At 34.8% G+C, this 26,280-nt stretch overlaps 3 protein-coding genes across 4 annotated transcripts; all 3 read right to left on the reverse strand.

Annotated features, from left to right (window-relative positions):
- Positions 1 to 1,828: 1,828 nt before the first annotated feature.
- Positions 1,829 to 5,125, reverse strand: LOC118048255 (uncharacterized). Its single transcript, XM_035057871.2, has one exon. The coding sequence runs from the start codon at positions 4,994 to 4,996 to the stop codon at positions 2,174 to 2,176; it is 2,823 nt and encodes a 940-aa protein (XP_034913762.1). The 5' UTR covers positions 4,997 to 5,125; the 3' UTR covers positions 1,829 to 2,173.
- Positions 5,126 to 17,472: 12,347 nt separating this feature from the next.
- Positions 17,473 to 22,265, reverse strand: LOC118048266 (uncharacterized). 2 transcript variants are annotated; one of them, XM_035057882.2, is made up of 7 exons: positions 22,098 to 22,265; positions 21,714 to 21,841; positions 21,242 to 21,511; positions 18,523 to 21,134; positions 18,324 to 18,432; positions 18,168 to 18,248; positions 17,473 to 17,708 (listed from the first exon to the last, which is right to left on the reverse strand). In XM_035057882.2, the coding sequence occupies exons 2-7, from the start codon at positions 21,774 to 21,776 to the stop codon at positions 17,622 to 17,624; spliced, it is 3,222 nt and encodes a 1,073-aa protein (XP_034913773.2). In that variant the 5' UTR covers positions 21,777 to 21,841; positions 22,098 to 22,265; the 3' UTR covers positions 17,473 to 17,621. The 2 variants fall into 2 exon arrangements, with proteins under 2 accessions (XP_034913773.2, XP_034913770.2); XM_035057879.2 differs by having other exon boundaries at positions 21,714 to 21,844.
- Positions 22,072 to 24,238, reverse strand: LOC140955622 (uncharacterized). Its single transcript, XM_073409399.1, has 5 exons — positions 23,980 to 24,238; positions 22,942 to 23,147; positions 22,595 to 22,842; positions 22,345 to 22,451; positions 22,072 to 22,240 (listed from the first exon to the last, which is right to left on the reverse strand). The coding sequence occupies exons 2-5, from the start codon at positions 23,132 to 23,134 to the stop codon at positions 22,072 to 22,074; spliced, it is 717 nt and encodes a 238-aa protein (XP_073265500.1). The 5' UTR covers positions 23,135 to 23,147; positions 23,980 to 24,238.
- Positions 24,239 to 26,280: the final 2,042 nt, after the last annotated feature.

Below are 26,280 nucleotides of genomic sequence, written 5' to 3' on the forward strand. Positions count from 1 at the left end.
AAATGGGCTGCCGGAGCTCGTGAACATGCTTTAATTTGGCTACAGATAGCTGCAGTGCGAGGAGTCACTGCATTCCTTATGAAGAAGATGGGATCATGAAGTCGTGTTCATTAGTGCCAGTTAAGAATCTGTTAATCCCTTCCATAAGCTGGCGAAGTGGGATATCATCTTGGGAAGATCTGAGATTTGGATCTTCCTTTAGTTACCAACCGGGACCCAATCACAAGCTGAAGGAATTCTTCACTTTTGCTTTTTGTTAATATTTAAGTGACATTTGGTTTAATATCTCAGAGCTTAAAGATGGTTGATCTGGCCTGCTGAAATTGCAGTGCTTTTAAATTTTTAATATGCGTAGTGGACAGAAATAACTTTGTACAGACACACCAGACCTTCAATTTCTGGTGACATGTTGCTTTCTCCTATTGAGATTGGAATTTTTTTATCTGTCCTTATCAATCTTATTCTATTAAAAAGAATTTAGAAAACAAAATTATAGTTTGAATCGGAAGGAACTCTCTTACCCTTTTCTCTTGATAATCTGATATAATAATTTGGCATGGGAAGCATTAGGCTGAACATTTGAAGTATCTTCGTTGATGCAAGCAACATTTCTTGTTTATGATTATGACAAGCAATATCTTCCAAGTCTTCCAGTTTAGTAGCCAACTAGGCTACCACGAACAGTCTCATCTCATCAGGTGAAGCTCGTCAACGATTCACCGTCACCAGCAACAGCGTAAAAGTTCCCTTTAGAAGCAACTCCCCCCACAGGAGAGCTGCTTCGTCAAACAAGCGCCATTCTTTTCATAGTTTATTATGCTATGCTATCTTTTGAATTGTACAGAGGATTTCCCATTTGAAATGGTAACTAAGAGTATCTGGCAGTTAGTCAAGTATTGAGGTTTCTTTTCCTTTTCCTTTTCCTTTTTCTTTTTTCTAGGAAAAAGCATGTATTGATCATCATGATATGGTTTTCAAAATGAAATTTGCAATGCCATGCCCACACCTACTTTACGAAAAGGACTCTCCCAGGCTCTCCAGAACACTGAACAGTGAGAAATCAACAATCAGCAAAAGGAAAGGAAGCAGAATCATGCATACGTCCACCATTATTTCCATGGAAACAAGTAAAATGGGTGTGGCCCAATGATATGATTATTACTAAAGAAATAGAGACCCCCTGAAATTGATGATGAGCTTTGGAGATATCCACTCCCTGCTAACATCAACTCACTATTCCTCGGAGCATGACTTTGCCCATACTAATGGTTTTGGACGTTTCTTTTCCATACTGTTAGCTTTGAAGTTAAGGAAAAGAGAAGCAGATTAACAATAAGACAACTACTTTGGATGAAGACGTATCAAACGTTACTGCTTAGCACTACCTGCAATCTACCAACAAGACAAGGATGTGAAGGACAAAGCGGGCGGTTTAAAGACCAAACTACATGCTTCTTGAAGTGTTTGATTTGACTGAATCAACCAAATTACAAGCTGACTCCGAAAGTCACCTGAATTGTTTTTAAAAAAACTCAGTCCTAGTCGAGCTTCATGTTGGCTTGTCAAGCGGAATTAGACCAGCATTTGTAGTACTAGTTAAACCTAGTTATCCTGATTACAGTCGATATCCAGCATCATCTCCTAACAGATATGCACTAGGCTGCGAATTTCTTGGGATACCAGTTCCTCTTCCCAACAAAACACGATTCTCTTGAGGTACAACTTAAGTGGTAACAAAGCTAATACTTAAGCATGCAGTCTCGAATTCAAGCTATCATAGACTAACAGGCAAAATAAGGTTTGAGTGTTTTTTTTACAGATATGGAGCGTAAGCAGGAACGTTTTGGGTGCTGAAAGTTCTATCCATATAATTCTGCTTGGAGATCAACATAACTTGCCGAGTTGATACAGATTCTAAAGCCACCTCTACCCCAAAAAAAAAAAAATGATAAATGGGAGAAAGGGGGAAATATCAAACAAACAAGAATTAACAAATTCACCCATTGCATCAGAGAGTCATGAGGAAGAGCAAAAGGATCTGGCCACACAGATTTAACAACCCTCAATCTTCGGCTCTGACTCTCAGATTTTGCACCCTAATTGATTGTCCATGCCTTCTAAGTTCATTTGTTTTCATCCTGGAACAAAACTATTAATACATATATCCCAAAACTCAAGCCTCCGTGCCCTCTTCAACAGTTGGGAGGCCACCGTCGTTGATAAAGGTTGGATTAAGAAACTTGGAAACAAAAGCCCACAACTTGTACACATCCTCAAAGTTGGTCAGGAATCCCAGAGATGCGGTGACTACCTCAACCCTTATGAACCCCCTTTTTCCATTATGATGCCCATTTTCCATTGGTCTGCATAAAGAAGTATCTTCAAGGTTCACAGCACCGTATTGTGGTCTTGGGCTATCTAGAATCCTTATGTGACTAAGGAAACCAATGCCAAGAGAGACACCTTCTCTTTCAGCTAGCTTCTGAACAACTTCTGGATTTATAAGCCCCCGGTTTCTATCTCTGACATTGAAAGCTACTGCTGCACCCCTTTCATATTTTATTTTTGGGCCATAGATGTGTACAAGATTCACCCTTCCATCTCCATCTGGACTGGGTAACCTGAGTTGAAGTAAAGAGGTTACTAGCCAGTTGATCAAATATCTCAGTCGGAGAGTAGTTTTGTTGAGACCCAACATATTCACATGGTCCAGGTGTCGGCAAATTATCTCAGGTTCCCTTCTATCCCAATCTTGCCCATCGACATATTCTCCATCAGTGCTGTAATCTTCATCATCCAGGCTGGTTGCAGATATCTCTCCTGGCTCCAGAGTATGGCTCAGACGCTCTTTGTGGTTGTCCTCCATGCTAAACGATACCCTTCTTCCCCTGCTTGAATGTCCATTCTCTTCCAACCCAAAGAATCTACCACCACCACCATATCTACTCCCTTCCCTTCTCCCCAACAATCTGAATTCACCTTCTGTTTCTCGTCTTATAGCACTTTCTTTCATCTCCGAGCAAATTGCAGCAGTTGAGCCATTTGTTAGGTTATGTTGCAAACCAGAGGTTGAATTATTGAGATGGGATCTGTTTATGGCAGAGTTTGAAAAGAAGCTGGTTCCAGGTTCCTCCTCAATCTCATGAACATGCAAACGATCTGAGCCCTTCTTATTGTTTCTTGAAGAGAGGTCTGTTCCTGAAAATTGTTCTTCTTCAGAAACCTCCTTAACATGGTCCAGTTCCTGTGAAACTGATAGAACAGCAGCATCGAAAGACAACACATGGTGGTCATCATGTGACCCCGAGTTTACCCCTTTGTCATCATACATTGGGCTGCCGTATACTTTGGATGTTGGTTTTGGGGAGAGTCTCGCGTTGTTCTTCTTTACAGAAAGCCAGAAAGGTGGTAATGGAGAGGACAGTTTCGGCTTGTTCAACTGGCCTGCACTGTCTGATCCCAAGGGACTCTGGCCCAAATCAATCCAGAATGAGTTGTCCGATGATTCATCTTCGCTGAAGACAGGGCTTTTCATCACTTCCCCCACTGAAATACTTTCAGTTTCTTCAAATATGGTGCTCGTTCCATCTCTGTCAGAACTGTTCTCATGCTCCATCTCAGTCTCGAATACATCCCTCACCTGAGAAGATGTGAAAGCACCAGAAAAGGCAGGCAACTGTGTTACTGGATGATTTTCTGTGGCTTTTTCAGCATTCCCAGCAACCTCATCATCTTCAATGCCAACCAACCCATCCAACCCATCCACAGAATCACTCAAATACATAGGAAACTCGGGAGTAATCTTTACCATTCCAGACCCTGTACTGCCAGACTGATTTTGGAGGCTTCCCATCACTGATTTCTTGATAAGAAGACATCCAAAACCAGTAGGATCATATCCAAATACTCTGTAAAATGACGTGATAATGAAGTCAGGACGAAACAAGGACAGCCCAAGTGAATCCATATCTTTAGGACCCAATGAACCAGCATCAAGCAAGACATGCCAATGGTTCTGTTGAGCTAGTGCCATCCACTGGTACGAATACTTTACCCCAGTAACTCTCGACTGCACTGGAAATACAAACAAACCAACTGCTGAATCCTTCTTCCTCCTCTTCTTATTTGAAATTTGCTTTCTCAAATCAGTGGAACAAAGTTTAAGAGTTGGCCATTTAAACCACGCATTATAAACTTTAGCACCCTTCTCTTTGGCACTTTGAGCCATCCAATTCACTGACTGGCTCTCGTAATCAAACATAGTCAACAACTTCTTATTGGTATGAAAAGGGTACGATTCAGCAAGCAATTTAAAGGCCGACCCTCTACTCACAGTAAAAACAAGACCATACTCATGCTCAGGGATATTCAAATAATCCATTATTCTAGTCTTTATATCATATTCCACAGTGCCCTTTTCAGCACCACCATACAGAGCATGATTACTCAAATTTGCAGTTATCTCCGACAAGCTAAATGTTGAAGAATCCCAATAATGCAAAGACTGAAGATATGAAAAAAGCCCAAATCCACAGTAATCAAGGCATACCTTTGGAGACAAATGTGCATACTCATCTGACCTTAACTGATCCACCTTCTCTGAAGACTGATACTTTGGATACATCATGAGGAACTTGGAGAATGCCTCATGAAGGTCAGGTATAGATTCTTCATTCTCAAATATTCGTTCAGCAGCTAACGCAGTGGCACGCAAGAATTCTCGCTGCGCATGGAGTCTTGCTAGGGATCTTGATCTCCCAAGACTCTCATCTTGGTTTGCAGGAGTCTCAGACTCCATATCTTGAGATTTAAGGAGTAACCCATCTTCAGATGCTTCTTCAAGAGCCTCCCTGAGCTTGTGTTCTTGAAGTTTTCGAAGAATAGATGAGTCCCTCTTGATATCAAGACCGGTTTCAGACCCATCTTTCCTTCTGCTCTTCTTGTCCAAGAGCAGAGCAGCACACTGAGATATAGGCTTCCACAGAGAAAGATGCATCAAATCTTGTAACTTACCAATCAACTGAGACAAAACCAAGAAAGCAAATCTAGCTCAAGATTCAACGAAAACAATTTTGGTTTAGCCCCTCTAAGAAAAACTCAAATTTCTCAAAAACAAGGCTAAGTTTCAAAAACCCTAAACAGATCAAGAAAAAGCTCAGAAAGGAACACAGATTTTTCTCCCCCAAAGAATCAGACTTTTTATAAGGAACCCAAAAACAAGAAACAGAATCTGTACAAAGATGTATACTTCAACAAATTGCGGGTCAAAAACCAGAGCTCAGAATGAAATGTCTCAATTCCAGAAAGAGAGTATAAGAAAGAAAACAGATTTAGAAGAAAACCCAAGAAAGAGAGGTGGAGAGAGCTAAGACCTAGAACCCAAAATCCAGATCCCCAAACCTTACCAAAAGAAATAAAACAGAAAAAAGGGTTCCACATTAAATGGACACACAGTTTAAAGAACCCCTTTCTAAACACTCCTGGATCATCAAGACTCCATTAACACAAACTTAAAGAGAGCTCAGAGAAAGGATCCCTCTTTCTTTTTCTTTCAGTCTCCCTCTTTCTCTCACTGCACAACACAAATAAGAAAGCTCATTTACTACAACTCCAATCAAAGTAAAACATGCCCAGTTTTGCTTCGATAATGATAAGTTATAATAACCCCACTCTGCTCCCTCTCAATTGACTCTCTTACCTTGACAAACAGTGATGGAAAGGACATTGACTTTGCTCATCCAGAGGTGTTTTTTGTGACTGTGTTTAGTTTTATTAATTATGCTAGTTATCAATGTATTATTTTTGGCCAATTAAGGGGTTTTTTCTTTTTTTTTAATGAGTTATGTGTGTGGTGGGACCTACTCTGCCATTTTTCTTCAGTGTCCTTGCTAAAAAGTCAAATAATCAGCTGGTGGCTTGTAAAAGCTGTTTTCTGTCCAACTATGCAGCTCCGAAGTTCTTACAAATTAAAACCTCACTTCATATATTACTACTTAGTTTTTTTTTGTTCTATTTTAGTCTTTTAATCATAATAATAGTTGTTAGATTTGATAATTGAATAAAAAAGATAAATATATATATATATAAATTAATTTAATCATAATATATTTTTTTACAGGTGATGTTTGTGATTTTAAATTTGGGTCACACCTCAATGAAATCTTATGAATATAACATAATTTTAATTTGGGTCACATTTGTGCATGACGCTTGAAATGCCTTGGACCATGATATAAAAAGGAGCATTGACCTTATTAATTCTTTTTATTGTAGCAACGAGAAGCAATTATGCAGTGCATGTGGCTTCATCTAACCATATACAAGTTTAGTGTCCTTTTCATTTCAAATAGTTAAGCAATTTCTAAGAAAATTCCCAGAAGTTTCTGGTGATTAAAATTGTTTATAGTCATGCTTGGGTCTTGGTTACGGGTAGAAGTAGGTGAATATTATTAATTCTTACTTTTGGGTTTTACTTGGAGTGCAGGGCTAAGATGATGTTTGTGAATATTAGTTCTTTAGAGGCAAAACATTACAAGATAAACTAATGAAAAAGAAACCAACTTGGATGGACTTGTTTTATTCAAGAATAATTAAATTATTTTTTTATGGATGGATGTATTTGACATTGAAAAAAAAAAAATTTTCTTGTAAAGTTTATGACTATAAGGGATATTAAAAAAAATACATTATAAAAACTCAGAAGTGTTCAAATCCTATAGCAAGAAGTTCCAATAAAATATTAGACCCAACCCTCCTATTAAGCTTGACTATGCATCAAGACCAGACTCTTGTAAATCTAGTAAAATGTTAAACTCAACCCCTTTATGTTCGGTTACACACCAGATCTAAGGTTCTAGGGTCAAAGCTATTTGAGCAAAGGATTCCTTTAGATACGAGCCCCCAAAACAGGAATCTATGATCATCATCTCCTAACATCCTAACTATACAAAAATTCTTATAAAGGTCGTCCATACGTCAATCAATATTAATGTTGAATATAAAAGATAATCTCATTGACATTAATGTTATATATAGATTGATGTAGGATCGTCTTTTACAAGCATGTATATTCCCATCAATAATTAATGTCATAGAAAGAGACACTTACAATCAATATTAATATTGATTATAAAGGTTTTCCTTCCACTTGGATATATATATATATATATATATATAGGAAAAGACATGCAACCCTCGAGTAAGAAAAGAAAAAAATAAGGTTATAAATATAGTCTGAATAATCCGGTAAAGAAATCCACTATTTTCACTCTCTTACAATGCACTGTTAACATTTATCATATATAAACTAAGAACAAACTTTCTTGTTCTTATAATTTAATGTTTATTTACTACAACTTTTTATATAATAAAATCACTGACCTAATCATTTAAGAGTCTCTAAAATTCTCAAAAAGAGACTATTTTGCAAGAAGTCCAGCCCTCATCACCAACCCTTTAAGGTTTCAGTTATGGAGAACAAAAGATAGACATGAATACATGATCATCCATCATCTAAACACAATGAAAAGTAACTTCCCTAACATTTTGGATTTTAAAGCATAATCAATTTTAGTTTATAACCAAAAAGAAAAAGATGTCTTAAGCATCACTTGAAAGTGCGGTTGGCTTGCTATTTTTCAAAATTTTGAATGTTTTTTTTTTAAGTTTTAAATTAATATTTTTTTGATTGTTTTGATGTACTTATGTTAAAAAATAAAATATTATTTTAAAGTATTTTTAAATGAAAAACACTTTAAAAAATAACTTTTACAATACTTCTAAATAGACTTATAAATTGCATTAACAGTTCTTTATCTGATGTTAACCTCATAAATTAAATAGTTCAGCAACTTTCAACTTGTTCAAATTCTTCAATACTTATTGAATTAATTAATGCCATTATTTTCTTAGAAACCTTCGTATTTTTCATAGAATTTGATATCTTAGAATAGATAGGTTTTTTTTCTTGGATCCTCAGGTTAGATTCTAATTAGGTAGACTTCCAACTGCTTAAGAGCTAGCAATAAAGGCTTTTAATAAGGTCAATTTATTACATGCATTCGTTAGTATTAATGTTTTGTGTTCATGACATGCCCCCATTAAAGGTGCTAGGTGATGTGGGGGCTCCTGTCTCCACAAAATAAAATAAAATAATAAAAAATAAAAAATCATTGAGACACTCTCACGAATCTAGCTCCTCGTATGATTTAAGTACAAACCCTATGAAGAGGGAAACATGTGTTGAAGGAACACTGATCCAGATCAATAGTATTCTTTCAATTGTCGTGTCATTTTAATGTTATGACAACTGCTCGATAAACCATAACAAAACCGAAAAGTTTCCTCTTTTTTTTTTTGTTTAAGAAATATTTTTAACATTTTTTATTTACAATTATTTTTTAATGATTTTAAATAGTTTTAATATAGAAAACTATAAATATGGTGTTGGAGATAAGAGATTAATGAATGTAGTTTTTCTCTATAAATATGCGGGAGAGAATCGATCGTGATTCATAAAGTTTATTTTATTTTATTTTATTCTGTTGGGTTTTGAATTTTAGAGTTATTAGAAGGTGTTTTAAGATTGAAAATGAATTTATTTAGCTTATTATGTTTTCTGTAAGAGAATTACAGCATTTTATGATAATATTAACAATTGTTTTTATGAATAATCATGTATTAACCTAAAATATAAAACTTTTAAAATAATTTGATTATTAATAATGAATGAGAATAAAATATCTATTTTATTTTTATTGTATTTTTTAATATAATTTTCTTATATTTATTATTTTTATAGTTTTTTTTCGTATAAATGCGTAAAAATGATCTATTTATGATTTTTTAGTTGGGTTTACTTTTATTATCATAACATGTTTTTTTTTTGTTTTTTTTTTAATGTTTCTCTTAGAAAAGGCATGTTTTCGTTAAGAAAATAAGAAAAACATGAATAAAACAAAGTTTTTGGTTACAAATATATATTTTTCCCTTTTTCATTCAAATAATTCTAATTTTTGTGAATATCTTTTTTTTGTATTGCTATTACTAATAAAAAAATAATTTATTGTCACAACACAAAAAAATACATGAATAAAAAAAATACAGTTTTGATGAAAAAAACAATTTTACTTCATAATTTTATTCATTGTTTTTTCTAATAGTATTTTTATTTTTATATAACCATCTTGCTCTAGATTTAAATTAAACAGTTATGATTTGGTGTATAAGAAAATAAAAAAATAACTTAATTTCTTATAATTTTATTTATCTCACTTAATTTAAATATCTAAATTCAGCTGAAGCTTCCAGCAGTCCCTTTGTAACACACCCTTTCATAAAACAAACTAATATTTAGCCTCCACATGCTTGTTAGTATTTATTAAATATTAATAGGAAAATCCAACACCACAAATATATATATAAATATATAAATAAGTTTGGAAAGGTAGTTCCCTAGGTATTTATGTTTGTGAATACGTACAAAAAATGTTAGGTCAACTCCAAGGTAGGCATGATGAGGGGATCACATGAGATATTTAATAATATTCAGAGAGAGGAAGATAATACTGTAAGGTCCTCGGATTCCCATTTGTTCAGCAGCAGGACTTGTGCGCAGCCCCCCAGAAGAAAAAAAAAAGGGCCTATTAGCTACATTACTTTGTTATCTTGAGAAATTGACCGAAGGCCACAAAAGTTATAATAATAATAATAATAATAATAATCTGGTTCATATGTCGAGGCTAAGGAATTCTTCAAAAAAGTGGTCCACCTCAAGAAGAATATATATATATATATATATATATATATATCATAGAATATAGTTTCTGATTATTATGATTCAAACTATTAGATGCCCAGCCAACCAGTGGGACATTCATTGCAATTTTGTTCGTTGTTGTAAGTTAAAGCACCACCATTCTTTACGGTAGCATTTGATTACTATCATATCATAGGATAAAAAAAATACAGAGATATTAAAAATAAAATTATATTTGATTAAATAAATAAAGATAAAAATATAAAAATAAATTTATTTTTTAAAAAAAATTAAAGTTGATTCTTGCACTTTTAAAATAGAAGATATGGAGTGGACAAGTCTTAAAAGACAATATATATTCCTAAAATATTATTTTAAAAAACTCTCAACTTCAAAATTATTTAACTAAGATATGTAAAAATAAAAATAATTATTATTGTAATTTTAAAAATTAACTCGATGGTTGATCTGGGTCAGCATAAAATTGAATATAAAAATAAAAGTTATTATGATTATAGTTTTAAAACCTGACTTGGGATCTACCTGAGCAAGGTCTAAAACCTATGTTAGGAGAGTCAACATATAAATAAAAGTAGTTATTATCATAGTTTTAAGATCTGACTCGGAAGTAGATGCTTAGGTCACAAGTCGGGAGGGTTAACACGACTGACCTATTTTTTTAAAAGAATAATAATCAAAACAACCTTGTTTTGACTAGATTGTTTTCAAAATATTCAACTAGTATTTGACCCATGTTTTATCTCTGGTTAACCTAGGTTTTTTACTGAATCAAGTCGAGTTAATAATTTCTCTATTTTTTTTTACTCTCGGGTCAATTCAGGTCTCGAGCCAACCTGTGAAGTCAATATTGGTTTTATAACTAAGAATGTATCATTAATTTCATCACTTAATGTAAACTAAAGTAAGAAAAAATAATATCTAATTATTTTTTAAAATATATAAGTTTGAAAACAATATATATTAAGGGTAAAATAATTTTTTTCAAATTTTATTTTCTCTTATCCACTATAATCAAATATAATACATAAATAATTACTTTATCTTGTATATCATTACCAAACACAACTATCTAGATTTTTTTTTTTAATCTTGTTTCTTTTGTTTTTACAATCCCATCTCTTATATCGTGACAATAAAAAATCGCTACTTATAAATAATTTTAAGAGCAACATGCATTATCAAACTATAAAATAAAAACTATTGCTCTTTTTTTATATATTTATTTTATAAACCAATTAAAGTGAGATTATTTGAAAAGTAAAAAAGGGATAATAAGTACAAATCAAGCTCTAAAAAGTCACCGAATTGAACAATACAAATACAAATTAGTGATCAAATCAAATTTATCTTCATGGTCAAATACGTGACTCAAAAACATGGCGAGTTTGTAACAACCATGCATTTGTCTAATTAATTATCTTTCAATTCTTGCGTCCATCTCTATCAATCTGATTAGGAACATATTATTCTTAAAGCTTCTCAGCTGCCAAGCATGTCATGAAGAAAATTAATCCTCAACTTGTTCTGATGGTTGACTAGGAAGAGCATGTGCTTGCTTGTTTAATTATTGAAAACTACAGCCTTAATTAATCAGTTGCGCAACGTGTTTCGTCTAAAGCTAGTCTTAATCATTTCCACTAGCTCTAATCGGATTTTGTTTCTATAATTTAATTAACCCTTCAAATCACCGATGATCTTCAACGGAGATTTGCGTTCAGGCTAGATTGTCGTTGGTCAAACACAAGGAACGGACTGCATCAAAAGTACTGAGGAACGAATCATATACCAGTCAAAAAAAGAGGAGAAAAAGAATGATGCAGGGAGAGCAGATTACTCTTTGCTCAAATCACCAGGCTCCAAGGCTTTGCATGCTTCTTTAACAAGACAAATAAGAAATGGCTTGCTCACTGTCCCTCACTGAGCATGTCTCTGAAGCAGCCCCACCATGGCCATGTCAAATGAAAAGCAAAATGATATGCTTTTTTATAGCAGGAAGACGACAGCAAGCTTCGTCAAAGTTGGGCTTAGGAAACTCCGTTTTGAATTGAGCGAAATGAGTAGGGAATCATCTCCTTCGCTGTAATTATGCCCTTTTTCTTTACGAGGCTTTACTGGTTCCCCTTTTTTTTATTCCCCATGATGTTCCATTCCTTCCAAGTTTACTGAAAAAGTGTTTGGTGAGGATGCGTTCTAAAATGGGATTGGAGACTAGACTTCTTGGAAGATGCTGCTCTCGTATCCATGTCCTAGTTATGAGTTGAAGCCATCATGATAAATTGAAAGAGGCAAGCCCATTGACCTTGTTTTTTTTTTTGGTATAACCATCCGGTTTCCAGCCACTGCTGACTAATCTGGATTCGGTGAGACCCGTAAGGGCGGCAAAGCTCTCCCACATAGCACCGCTGCATACCCAAGGCTCGAACTCGAGACCTTGGTTAAGCTAGGACAGCCCTCTGCCAGCTGACCTACATGCTCGGTAGTTGCCCATTGACCTTGTTGATTATTCTGTATCTGTAACTATATGCAGAAACATCAACTTCAGACATGTTTTGATGACGGTTGCATATTTTGGGACTGATTAATATTAAGTTTGGACGTTGTTTTGCACAAAATTACTAAAGAAAAATCATGATATACAGAGACTCGTGATCATTTTGATACATTGGTATAAAGTTTTCATGGGAGATCATGACTGCATATACATCTTAGGGCGCGCAGCGCGCGTGTGTATATATATATATATATATATATATATGTATGTATGTATGTATGTATGTATGTATGTATCATCAATGACACACATTCACTCGAGTTTGATGCTCACAAATTAACATAGTTTAATATATAATTATCTCATAAACGTAAGGACTTGGTCGCAGTGCTAGGTTGTTATTTTCATGATTTAATTGGAATTAGAGAGTAATTAGATATTACTTGGCCTATGAAGAGGTGGCTTTTTCATAAGCATCAAACTTGCGCGGCTGGATTGCTCCCCAATAAAATTTTGCATCCCACAACGGGTAAATTTATCGTAGCCAAAAAGAACTAGGATTTTGGTGAACTCTGCAACATCTTTGCCATTACTTTTTCTACGCCTCCGTCGTAATCTTTGCCATTACTATCTGGGTCTGGTTCAATAGCACAGGCACACTTCTTGAGGTTTGGACTGCTTTCCAATGCACCAGCGGTGTCAACATGTTTATCGTTCTGCACGTGCATTTCATTTTCTACCTCCATGCTCCGGTCTGACGACACTGTTTACAGCTGGTTTCACATCGGAGTTTTTCTCATTAATTCACCCCCATAATCTCTGCGTCATCTTGGCCACTTCTTTTCAGGCAACTTTCCTGCAGAATATTGCCTTCAACGTTCTCTTTATTAGTCAAGTGTAATTCCTTATCCCCTTCCTCGCTTTTGAACTCATTTTCACGCATCTTCAAATTTAGGCTTTGATAATGCAAGATAGTCATAAATCTCATGGGAGCCTGCTGATTCGATGTTCCTGGACCTTGCTTCACTTCCAAAAAACACCAATAACCCGTCTGTCTGACAAGCTGTGGCCCGATTTCCATTGCTTTGCATGTGCTTCTCTATTTCCAACTCATCATTCATTTCTTCAGATTGAGGCTTTGATAAATCGAGGTTGACAAGAACCTCACGGTTGACCTTTGCAGATTCCACATTCTTAGACTGCAGCCTCACTGCCTGAAAAAGTCAATGTCCTTTTTGTCTGACCTTCATTAGCCATATTTCTGCTGCTTGATAATTGATTCTCTTTCTTGCTCTTGAACTCATCAAGTTTTTTCCAAATATAAAATGTCTCCATGAAAAACAATCTCCGTTAAATCTCTATTATGTCTTCACGTCCCGTGACCATTTATCTCCAGGTTCCGTGACCAACTATTTTCAGGTCCTCGTGACAAATTATTTCTAAGTTCTCATGATCACATATCTCCAAATGGATTAGAGATCTTTCTCTAGGTCCATGTGATTATTGTTTCTAAAAAGATCATTTATTTTTCTCTAGAAAACATTGACAAAAATCTCTCATAAATTCACCAAAAATGGATAACATTCCGAGGTATGCCTATAAAGTGATATTTTTGTGCAAGCATGGCAAAGATAAATTTTCTTTAACTCGTTAAAATCTTCCAAACATGTATGTTTATAAGACTTGGAAAGGCAAATAATGATGATAAAAAAAAAAAAAAGAAGAAGCAAGATCTAGTCTTTACTTGATAACCCCAATATAGGCTACACATGCAACCCACACCGAGGCTGGTGCAACCTTGATCTACGTTGTCATATGTAAACTCAATAGACCCGGCTACCATGTAACTTGGTTGAGCCAATTTACAGAGCCCAACAAGCTCAACACTATTTATCTCTCTTCCCTTTCTCTTCCTCTCTCTCTCTCTCTCTCTCTTTTATTATTAGACTCTATTTTTTTGTGCTACCACCATGTATGTTGAGATGTATAAGCTACAACTTCAACTATGACTTCAGTTAGAGTTACCATAGTGCCAACTACCATGTGACATGAGTGGACTACGAAATAGAACTGTCACCTTTCATGATGAGTTGCTCCAAATTTTTTCCAAGAAAGACTATATATTCTCAAGTGTAGTGAGAGAGAATAAGGATATTTTTCAACTCAACAAGATAGAGAGAACACATATAGCTTCTCTACACACAATTAGAAATCATTTTTCATCCTCTTGATTTTTTACATGCTTGTCATTTGATCAACCAAACACAAATATTAACTTAAGTATCAGAGTGACATTTGTTCCTCGGAACAACACAATCCTAAAATTCAGCTAGGGAAAGTCCATTTGAAGTTTTTCTACTAAATGCAAGATAATTTGCAAGGATAATTTCATGTGGAAAAACTTCTAGCTTATGCCAAGATCACTCCAAACATGTGTTTTAGGATCCTTAACATCTAAGTAAGGTTGCCCAGCCTCATACTTGCTAAGCAACCATTGGATGGAGACACAAGATGCATATCTCCCATGAATCTCAGGCAACTTCGAGATATTTGAATTAATATTCCTTAATTGGTGGTGGTTACTTCTTAGAGCAAAGGATATGAACCAATTACTTCTTAGAGCAACTATAGAATTCAATTTGTATGTCTCACTTTAGAGGATAAAAAAATCATAGACATGTCTAATTTTTATTTTCAGTAGTATATGATGGAAAGAAAACAATATTGAAGTAGCATACCTGAGAAAATACAAGAAATTTTATTACAAAAAGTGAGGACCATATCTAGCAACCAACAAACTTCATTGTTGATGGGAAAGTTTCCAGCCAATAAATGATAAATCTTGTAGTCAATGGACTTGTTACTTGTATTAAGTAAAATAAGTGATGGATCCAAATAAAATGGACCCCCTCTAAATAAGCCCAAAACATTCCCCCAGTATAGGCCCAAAAAACACTTATTGAACTAGAGCTTGGTACCTTGAGCAAAATGTACAATAGAGGGCTCAAGGAAAGTGTGCGTGAGTTTGGTAGCTCAAGCCCAACACCCAAAGAGCTTAGGCTCAAAATACTATCTGAGTCCACCTTTTTTAGAAGGCATAGGCTCGGGCAAGAAACCAGAGCCCATGTATGGCGTACGCCCAAGCTAGGCGTGCACCCCCATGGGCTCAGGCTTTTATGTCCAAGCCAAACATGCTCAAGCTCGAGAGAGCACCCCAAGCCCAACATGCTTAGGTTTAGGCAATGCATTTGGATCCATTGCTCACCTCTAATGGGCTCAAGCCTAACACTTACCAGGGATTGTTCAAGGATCTCACACGAGTCTCTTAGTATTTTATATTAATCCAATACATATTGTTTTGAGTAGAATACAACTTAAATATCAAAAGAATAAAATTACACTATATCCCCTCCTTTCTAAAAAAGGACAAGATTCATGAGCTATAAATATATCATGAATTCTTTAAGTCAAAGGTTCACAATCTCTTCATCCTCTTTCTAGGTACTAGTTACTAGTCACTTGACTTACCAGATACTATCTACTACTACTAGAGCTAGATCACCTGGCTTATCAGACATCACCCACTACTACAACAACTATCAGGCACCTAACTTACCAGACACTATCTTCTACTACCACAGCTACCAGGCACCACCTGCTACTACCACTACTACCAGTCACATTGGCTTATCAGGCACCACCTGCTACTATTATAACTATCGGTTACCTGGCATATCAGGTATCACCTATCACTATTATAACTACTGGTCACCTTACTTATCAAGCACCACTTGCTCCTACTATAGTTACCGATCACTTGACTTACTAGACATCACCTGCTACCATTTACCAACCCTCTAGGCTTTCAATATCAAGTCATTAGATATCTTGATTATAGAGAATGAATCAAATTGCTTGAACTAGGAGATCAACCAATTATCCAAAACAACAACCTTATTTCTAAACATCTTAGATTTTGAGACTCATTAATAAGTATAAGAGTTATTTTCATTTTGATATAAAGTATTTAAGTGTTAAAAATGTAAAAAGGTTGGAACCTAACAAAATCTCCATATAACATTTAATCTCTTCAAATGTTAATGGTTGGTTTTATCAGCAAGAATGAGCAACAAATGACATCTCTAAAAGTGTCTGTTAAAAATAAAGCGTCGTTAAGCACTTATAAGGAGCAAATTAGAATAAAAGAAGTTTGACTTTCTTAAAAATAAGAGACAATGATGACATAACATTTGTAATTTTTTCTGCGAACTCAATCCCTTGGAAATATGTTGACTTTGGTCAAATGCCTCCTCTCTATAATGGTCTTAGGTCTTTTTTTCATTTGCAATCCACTTCAAGATCACTTGCCCAAATGAAATTCAGAGCGAAACAATTTATAGAATGATTCTTCTTAAAATAAAGATACTATTAACAAGATACATTTTGAAGATCACAATAGCAATGACGTTATATTTATGGTTATTTTGCTCGATGGGTAATAAATAAAACATATATATTATCAAATTTACCTTAAGAACCCAATCCAGTATAACATATTCATATCTCAATATTGATTTAACACAGTTTAAATAATGAAATTACTATTACTATTTTAAATAATATATAATACTCTTATAATAAATACTTATATCCATACTCAAAAACTCCATGAATTGAATATAAAGATTTAAGTTTCTTATGATAAAATATAAAAAATTGTAAAAACTCATTATCATCCATAAGAAAGGTGTCGAAATTTAGTAGCAGGAATTCAAAGTTATCATTACTTAATAATCTAGAGTCAATAGTTGAGGCACACAACTAAAGAGTCGATAGTTGAGGATGTGTGCGAATTGAGATCCAAAAGGTGATTTAAATGATAACACTGTGAGTATATAAATCACACTACCAAGGTCAAAAATCCTGTTTGAACCCTCATTTTTTAAGAAGCGAGCGAGATATTGCAAAATCTCTATAAACTACATTTGTCAGCAAATTCTGAAATTCAAAATCCAAGTACTTTTGTCTGAGAACACTGCAGGTGGAAGTAAAATGCAAAGAAATTGAAGTTCATGAATTCAAGCATCAATATTCAAATGTCAAAGTGCTGTTTCCACGTGCGATCATTTTAGCATCAAATATTACAAGTGCTATTCCCCCGAGTTGAAGGAAACATAAATCACAAATTAGAAAATTAAAAACGTAATCAGAATTTGTTTATTTTTTTTATATCATGATTTTAGAGAGTGACATTGTTAGTCATAGAAGAATGATCAGCTGAATCTCCTCAATTAGAACAGAGACATAGGATGCATGGTCCAGGCCTTAGATTTTTTAGCGAACCATGTCGCCTCAATTAGAAGTGGAAGGTGGGGTGTTGTTGTTCATGAATTTTGTACAATCAAATGGCCCAATCCCTTGAGCGTTCTTCCGGCGTACCTGTAAACCATGCAAGTTATAATTATCAAACCAAATACCGGTAAATAATCAGCTTCTCTTCCATAAATTCTCAGGGTAGACTTCCCCTGCATCAGTCTCCACCCTTCTCAAAACAGTCATGCATTCAACCAGAAGCTAATGACCAGATTCATAAAAATTAAGTATGATTTCATCGTATCATGTGCTACTGTAGATCAATAGTGAATTAAACTCTTAACTAGAATATTATAGCAAGCAGATGAGCTCTGCTATATCTTAACTGAAATTTATAGATTTTATCACCAAGAAAATGATTTTTTAGTTCAGCTCCCAAACGAATCCTACTCGTCCACCATACCATTTACAAGAATTAATTATATAAGAAACGTCCACTCCTCCCTTGACCCACCGAAAAAGTCCCATTGCATCAAGAACTTACTGACATTATTTGAAAAGAGGGTAGAGCAAACAGGATCATACCGGGGACCACGGACCAGGTTCATGTTGAACCTTGTCAGGGGGTGAATTTCGTACAGCACCACCTTTCATGGTTAGAATTTCCTGCAGAAGTTTTTTAATTAGAGGCCACTACTTATGTTTCATAAAAATCATTTACTTGTAGTCTCAGTCAATTACCTCTCCAGCAGCTTCAAATGCCGCCAACCACTCATCGGAAAAAGGAACCACATTTGGTGGTGGTTTTATAACACAAGCATCTTGTTTCTTGTTTTTAACAGGTTTCTGGCTGTCAATACAAATTTTCAGATGGATTCTGAAGAATTGGAGTATGTCTATAAAAATAACAAATCATAGTGATTCAGATTAAAACACTTACAGTGACAATGTTGCAGCCTTATCTTCCGTGGGGTACATTACATCCAACTCATGCTGCGCTTCAATGCTGGGACTGCTACTGGTCTGAGGAACTTTAATCAGAGCTTCCTCTGGCAAAATATTCCTATCTGATAAATCAACTTCAGCATCCTGCTGGACTCTCTGACTTGATTTCTCTTTTGTTTTCATTAATAACTTAGACTTCTCATTCAAATAGCAAAACGAACTAGAGTCGCAATTATCCACTGATGATGCAATTTGATGCCTGCTCTTGTCTGAAGATGAATTAAATTCCAAGGAAGCAGTTTGATCAATCAGCTCATCATCACTCCTTTTCTCACTATCCATACTGCATTTGTAGTTTTCAATTGATGGCAGAATCTCCATGAAACATGGCTCTGTATTAACCATAAATGTGTGCTCAGCTTTTTTATCCATATCTGAACCAGCATTTTTAATAGGAGGTACTTGAGTGTCAACATCAAAACATCTTGATTCACACGAGCCATCACCCTGTTCTAAACCAACACCCAGAACATTTTGAACAACATCTCCCTTTTGCAGTTCTACAGAAGTATTATTCATGAGCAACAGGCTATCATCCGAACAAACTTCATGATTTTCCAGGGGAGCTTGCTCAATCATCACATAAGGATTTTGAACTGCTAGATGTTCTTCAAGTTCTCGAATGTCATCAACCATTACTGTAGAAGTTTTATTTGATACTGAAGGACTAGTGTTGCAATTGTGGCTATCAGATAACGGACTTTCTTCTGAGGACTGCACGTATGCATTTTGCATTACTGTTTCCTTTGTAATTCTATTTACTTGAGCAAGTTCATTTGTTTGTTCCATTATTTCACATTGGTGAATACCATTTAGACTTTCCACTTCACTTGCAATTGTTCCTCTGACATTTGCAATGTTACTATTACTGCATTCCCTTTGTTCTTCAAGAGATCGGCTCTTAGAATACAACACATCATCAAATGCTCTTTGACTCTGATTGTCCTGATCAGATTCACAGAAAGAAGTTATCACCTTAGTTTTCTCCATGTCTTCGTTCACATCATGCATACAAGTGGAGCAATTATTCTCTGGAATCGAAGAACCCCTGCCATTGGCATCATTTCCTCGCTGTAAATAAGAGGAAACAATGAATTTTTTAACCGAAGAATCACATTTACTTACTAAACTTTTGTCCCCGCTCATATCTTTTATCTCAGAAGCAACCTTAACTAGCCCTTTGACTACAGAAGATACCAAAGGGTTTTCCACATGCAAGCACTCTGACTTTCCAGCTGCATTAGAACTAGAATCTTGCTTGGCAGGTGATTTTGAACTAAGAACACCGGAACTTTCCAATATACCTCCAGAAGCATTAACATTTGATACCATATCTTCAGCACTTTGAAGGAGATTCTTCTCCTTGGATTCTTCAGAGAAGAATCTTTTTCCATGCAATAAGTAACCACCATGTTGCAATCCACAATCATCTGCCATTGCTTGTTCCATTACAAGGCATGGAAATGGAAGCTCTGTCTGTTTTGCAGTTTTTTCACTTGGATCACTAATAATCATCGACGGCAGATTATACTCCGCCAAAGTGTTTGGCATACTTTTCTCGTCCCTTTTGACTGTTAGATTACCATCTACAGACTGCAGCTGCACATTTTCCACATAAAATTCCGTATACAAGTTTCCACTTTCACTAGATTCATTGTTTGTGTACAGTATATCATTACAGCAAGATGGCCTATAAGGAATTTCCAGTTCAGCTGTACTACAGTCTTGGGATTTAAGAACTGCATTTGCACGATTTGAACCACGACAGTTGTTAAGCTCTTCAGCTGATCTCTCCTCAAATGAAGTACCATTGTTCAAGCATAGGCTCAAACTCTCTGCATTAGAAACAAGATAAACATGACAGGTGTCAAGCTTCATTGGCTCAGACTGTTTCACAGTCTGGTCATTGACTCCCTGCATCCTGGCTAACTGAACGTGCACTTTTTGGGTACCCTCATCACTATTAGTACTCATACCTAGAGATGGAAAATCTGAATAGTCACTGTTATCCTTGATGATTGGAATGTATTGTCTGTCTTCAATGTGATGATTGGCAGTCACACAATTTTTCTCTGAAAGACTATCAACTTCTGCTACGAGGCTAACATTGAATCTAGAATGGGGGTAGTCTAATCCAGCTGCAGTCATATCTCTACCTTTGAGGCAAAGCTCAGTGACTTTCTTGCTATGCTGACCTTTCTTCAGATGTTCACAAGGGCCACCTTGCAAGAGCAACTGATTGTCATGAATGTCGTGCAACTGCTGCTGATTATCTAGCCCATCACAAGTCCTAGAGTTAAGCGGTGCCTGAAACATCTTCTCTTTATTTTTTAATTCTGAATTGCCTTTGATCTTTCCCTGTGAAGTAGGATTGACAGAAGCAGCAGCATTGCTCCTCATATTCAAGGATGCAGATGTTTCATTGGATGGTTGCCAGGGACACTGATTATTTGAGAGGGTAGCTTTGTGCAAACTAGGAATGTTAGACTCGCGAAGTTTGCCAGTTTGAGTTCTTTCTAGGAGGCTAAGCGAACCAGCAGGTTTCGACTGCACCATAAATGAACAGAAGGGAAAAAAACAAGCATCTAATCAAACATTATTTCTGTTAAAATGCAACTTATTATATTTATGTGGTCATGTTTAAGTGAGCATACCTGACTAAAAAATCCCAGTGATGGCGATGGCATCCGCAAGCCTGATGCTTTTGCTGTTTGAGACTCTGTACATTGCATGTTTTCACTGTTGCGGGAAGCATTTTGCGAGAAAGAAACTGCAATTTTGCAGGCACTATTATCAGAGCCATTTAGTGGATGCGCAGCAACTGGATGTACAAGATCTGGGATCACTTCTGAGCAATTATTTGCTAGGTTAACCTGGGGGTGCTGTGTATTTGTTGATGAATGTTTTTTTGGCACCAGGCTGACCTGTACATATTAAAAGATCCCAATGAAGCAAGCATATTAGAAAATAAGGACATACTGATATGATACAGAATCTGCTAGTCTTCTGTAATCAGGTAAAAAAAAAAAAACTAATATCTTGATATACAACCAGCAATACCAGGAACATGATATTCCAGGGCACGTCTAGTATTACAAAACTTCAAAAAGTTCAGGCTCTCACTACCTTACTTCTAGCATGATGAGCAGTGGATTTTGGCAACAGTTTGTCAGAAGGACCAAGCTCCATGTCTTTTCGAACACTTCTGGTATTAGTTGAAGTGCCCTTTGATCTAATATTCTTCTGACCATTACCTACTGTAAATCAACAGAAAATAGAAATATCAATTTGCTTTTCTATGTGAAATTGACTATTCAAATTCAGATATAACAGAAAAGAAACTATACATTGAACAAGAAAACCCTCTGTAAGCAAAATTTATCACCCATGAACTAATTATGAAATCTTAGTATTCTTTTGAAAGTCATGCAGATGAAAAAATAGGTTTGAAACTTGCAGTAAAGACATAAAAATCTAAACCGCTTTACAGATGAAATACACAAAGACCACCTGGATGAGGAATCTGATTACGTTTCAAGTGGCTGGATCTAGGAGCAGCATAAACATTCGAGGGATCTGGCTTTGGAGCTAATAGTTTTGAAACTTTTGAGTCTTTTGTTGTCACTTTAGTTTTGTTTGTAGTGGGAGGCCTTCTAAGAGTTCAAAGAAGTTAAGAATAACATTTCCATAGGAACAAATAGATTAAGAACAGAATTGATAAGCCTATGGGGACAATCCATTGTTTCATTATTATTACAAAACAGAACCTAAAGGATATGAAGATGATGCCACTGGTCGCGGGCAACCACTGCGTTTGGATGCACTTTGACTAATATTAGAGGCTGAAAGAATTTTTCGCTTGACCTGAAAAGCATGTATAACAAAAAGAATAGTAAAATTTCCTTCAATTTTTAAACAATGCGATGAATGAAACAAGAGAAATAGAACAGCTTAAGCAATAAAAAAGTATAAAGAAATGGGGTGCAGATGAACTTGGAAAAACTAACCACAGAAGCTGGGCCAGCTTCATCTCTTGCTAATGAAACAGGCTTTGGAGAGAAGACACAAGTAGCCATGCCTCCATCGGCAAGAGTGTTTGGAGGCAATTCCTTGAACAAATTATCTTCAAGAGCATGCATATCTGGTAACTCATTGATGCAGTCCAAACCACCGGATAGTAACCCTCTCCCTCCACGGGACGCAGGCCTGTCAACTCTTTTACTGAGTGTTGATAATTCTAATGGATCTAAAACACCTGGCCAAAAAGAAAGGAACCCCAAGGTTCAATGGTAAAGTTGAGGTGCAAAACATTAGTAACCAAAGAGGACAATTGATTCGAAGGTTCATTGTTCACCTTCTTCAGTGAAAAAAGCTTTGTCCCAAGCTAAGCTTTTCCGCAGATTGTATTTCTTTCGCTTCATCTGTTGTGGCTCAAGATTAAGTTTGGGCACATGTAGTTTGTCCATGGTAGCACTTTCCTCGTCAATCATAACATCCATACATGATGAGGAGCTTGATTTACAAGTATCTTGTCCATTGCACTTCATCCTCTATTTCTTTCTGCACCATAAAAAAGTCAACAAGCAGAAGCTGGTGAGAACAACACGTGTGATACATGAAGGCGAGGAGTACATGTTTCTCTTACAATCCCAAAAATTAAAATTTTAATGTGTATTCTAGCAGTAATCAACTATTCATAAGATCTCTTCAAAAAAATCCAAGTTGAAGTGATAATTAGTTTTTTCAAGTAATGCCTCATAAACAAGGTTACAGCAACTTCTCCAGAACCCCACTTTGGAAAACAATTTTTTCTTTCCTTATTGGCCACACAAACATCTGAGATTCAACAGGAGAGAGCACAAATGCAATCCACATGTAGCTTTTCTATCAACTGCCAACATTAGTTCGCAGCATAGAACATAGTTCCATATTCTTCCTATGAAAATTATCATGAAAAACTGCCTGCTGCTGCAAATCTATTTCAAGTGAGCCCACATTTCCCATGAAAAATCACAGTTGCAACAGAATAGTAGGGGCTAAGGCGAACATTAACCTGTTATGTTCCACGAAATGACGAAGATAAGGTGTCAGTTTCAGAAGTTTTCGTATATAACTTTCCAGATTTAGAACCTAACAAAGTCTATTCTAAGTGCAAAACCTTTGGCTGCAAATAAGATTAATCGATACAGGTTTCTTCGGAAGTAAACCTAAATAATAAAATTAATCTTCATCCAAAATGTCTTCGCCTCAGCAGTCATTTGCCTAAAAATTAAAAAACAAAATCATACTACTGATAGGATTGAACAAAAAGGAGAAATATTAACCATTGGATTTGAAGTTGAAAAAGGAAAAGAATTAGAAACCCTAATTTGAAGAAGGATGCAGCAGATACCGAGATTAGATCTGGGGACATAAAATAGGCAGGGCGTCGAAGAAGCAGCAAAGCGAACAATCTTTTCTCCTCCGCGAATCACATTTCAGTTTTTTTCTCTTCAATTACATTACAAAGACAAATGTAAAAGCAAAATTTTACTCTTTTCAGCTTATTATACTTCAGTTTGTCGGTGCTGTCAGCAATAGTAGCGGTTAGGGATTTCAGATTTGGAAATTGGGAAATGGGAAGCGGGAATTGAAAATCATACTTCTAAATTACAAAACTATCCATTCGTTTAAAAATTTTTTTTTTTTTCATTTATATATATAACAAAAAAACATAAATTCTAACCGTTGGTTTTGGATTAAGAACGGCCCGGCCTGTCCATGATTCAGGAGCCCAAATTCAAGACCCACGCAACTCATCAAAAGGATTGGATTTGAATAAGGGAATCTCTAGTAATTATCTCGTCGGGATAAAAAAAAAAATAACGGAAATAGATGGAACATTATGGGACAAGACAAAGATACGGAGTTGTGTTTGGCAAGGTTATACAAGATGATGAATATTTTTGTATTCTGTTTGAATGATGAGAAACAAAATAGAACAAAAATGTAGAAAAAAAGTTTGTTTTATCCTTGATTTACAATGTTTGAAACAATAAATAAATACCAGTATTTTTATTTCAGTCTATAGTGAGGATTATTGTTTTTTAACTAACTTCAAATAAATAATTTTTTCATCCATCAAAATCATGCTAAAAAAATTATAATCATTGTAAAAAAGAGAATAAATTAATAAAAAAATATATATAATTAAATTTATAATTTACTCCAAATCATTAAATCATTTTTTTTAATATATTTAATAATAAAATAAATAATTAAAACAATAAATTTATCATGCAAGATAAATAATTTCATCACAAATACCATTTTTTTTATTATCATTCAATCCCCATCTCTTCATCATTAAATACAATTTCTTTGACAACATGATTAGTTTTCATTTCTCTATTATATTAATTTTCAATAATGATATTAATTTGATTTTTAATTGTTATAAATTATTAAAATTGTATAAAATACTTAATTTATTTTTTAGCAATTCATTTTCCCATGGTTTTGATGAAATAAGAAAAAACTAAACTCTTAGTACAATTCCATTCTTAAAAAAAAATATTCATAAAAAATAATGTTGCTTGTGTGTGATAAAACATATTTTGAGTTAAAAAAAATTATATCCAAGCTTATAACTAAGCCCAATCACTTACTAGGTTTGATTACACTTGGGCTAAAAAAAATTAACAACTTGTCATATATCATGTTCTTTTCCAAAACTCTATTTGGTTTTTTGATTTTTATTATTGAATTTTGATTAACTAACCAATCATTGGAAAAATATTAATTTACAGTTTTTATTTTCATATAAAAAAAATAAGATGAAAACACTCTACTTAAGATTATAAACACAAAATTAACATTAAAAATCATTTTTTAACAACTAATCTACATAGAATTCAATTTTAAGCATTTTAGATCTAGAACTCCAATTCTATGTATCTCTTGAATGGGTTAATAAAATTGCCAAATTAGCTGCATGTGAGCTTCTTATTATAAGAGCTTGCATTTGGTGGGCCTTGTTCAGTAATTTGATTAGTTTTCATCTAGTCATCATTTTCTCTTTATTCTCTATCTCTCTTTCTCTTTCTCTTTCTGTTTTATGTTTCTCATATTTTTTATGATATTTGCTTATATATTTTTTTGTTTTCATTATCTAATAGTGAAAATTAAGTTAATTGAAATCAATGATTCATATATTAATGTAATGAATAGAGATTGAAATTATAGAAAGTTTAAAGAGACATTTATGGAAAAAAAATAATTATATTTATATTTTTGTCCTTTATGTTCCTTCTCTTTAGAAGGACAATAAAACAACTAAAAATTATCCCGAGACAAAGATAGAAACTCATTTCTATCTCTAATCTTTGTCTCTTATCTAAGTCGAGAGTGGTTATGGATTTAAGACTTGATAACCATCCTAATCTCCACTTTAACAACAGCATTGAACTTGCAGGATGGTGAGTTAAGGATGGGTGTTTGAAACCCTTATGGATTATATAGGATCATGTTAATCTAACCCAAACTTGACTCATTAATAATCAAGGAAGATGCTTCCATATATCCAATATAATTATAAATATGTATTTACACTAATTCAAAATACCCCGGTGGTTCAAACATATAAGGATAGGAACTAAGGAATAGGTCCTTTAATTTTTTATTGAGTTCTCAAAATAAATGAAAGCTCATTCAT

The sequence above is a fragment of the Populus alba genome, chromosome 5 (assembly GCF_005239225.2).
Source record: "Populus alba chromosome 5, ASM523922v2, whole genome shotgun sequence".
NCBI classification, from domain to species: domain Eukaryota; kingdom Viridiplantae; phylum Streptophyta; class Magnoliopsida; order Malpighiales; family Salicaceae; genus Populus; species Populus alba.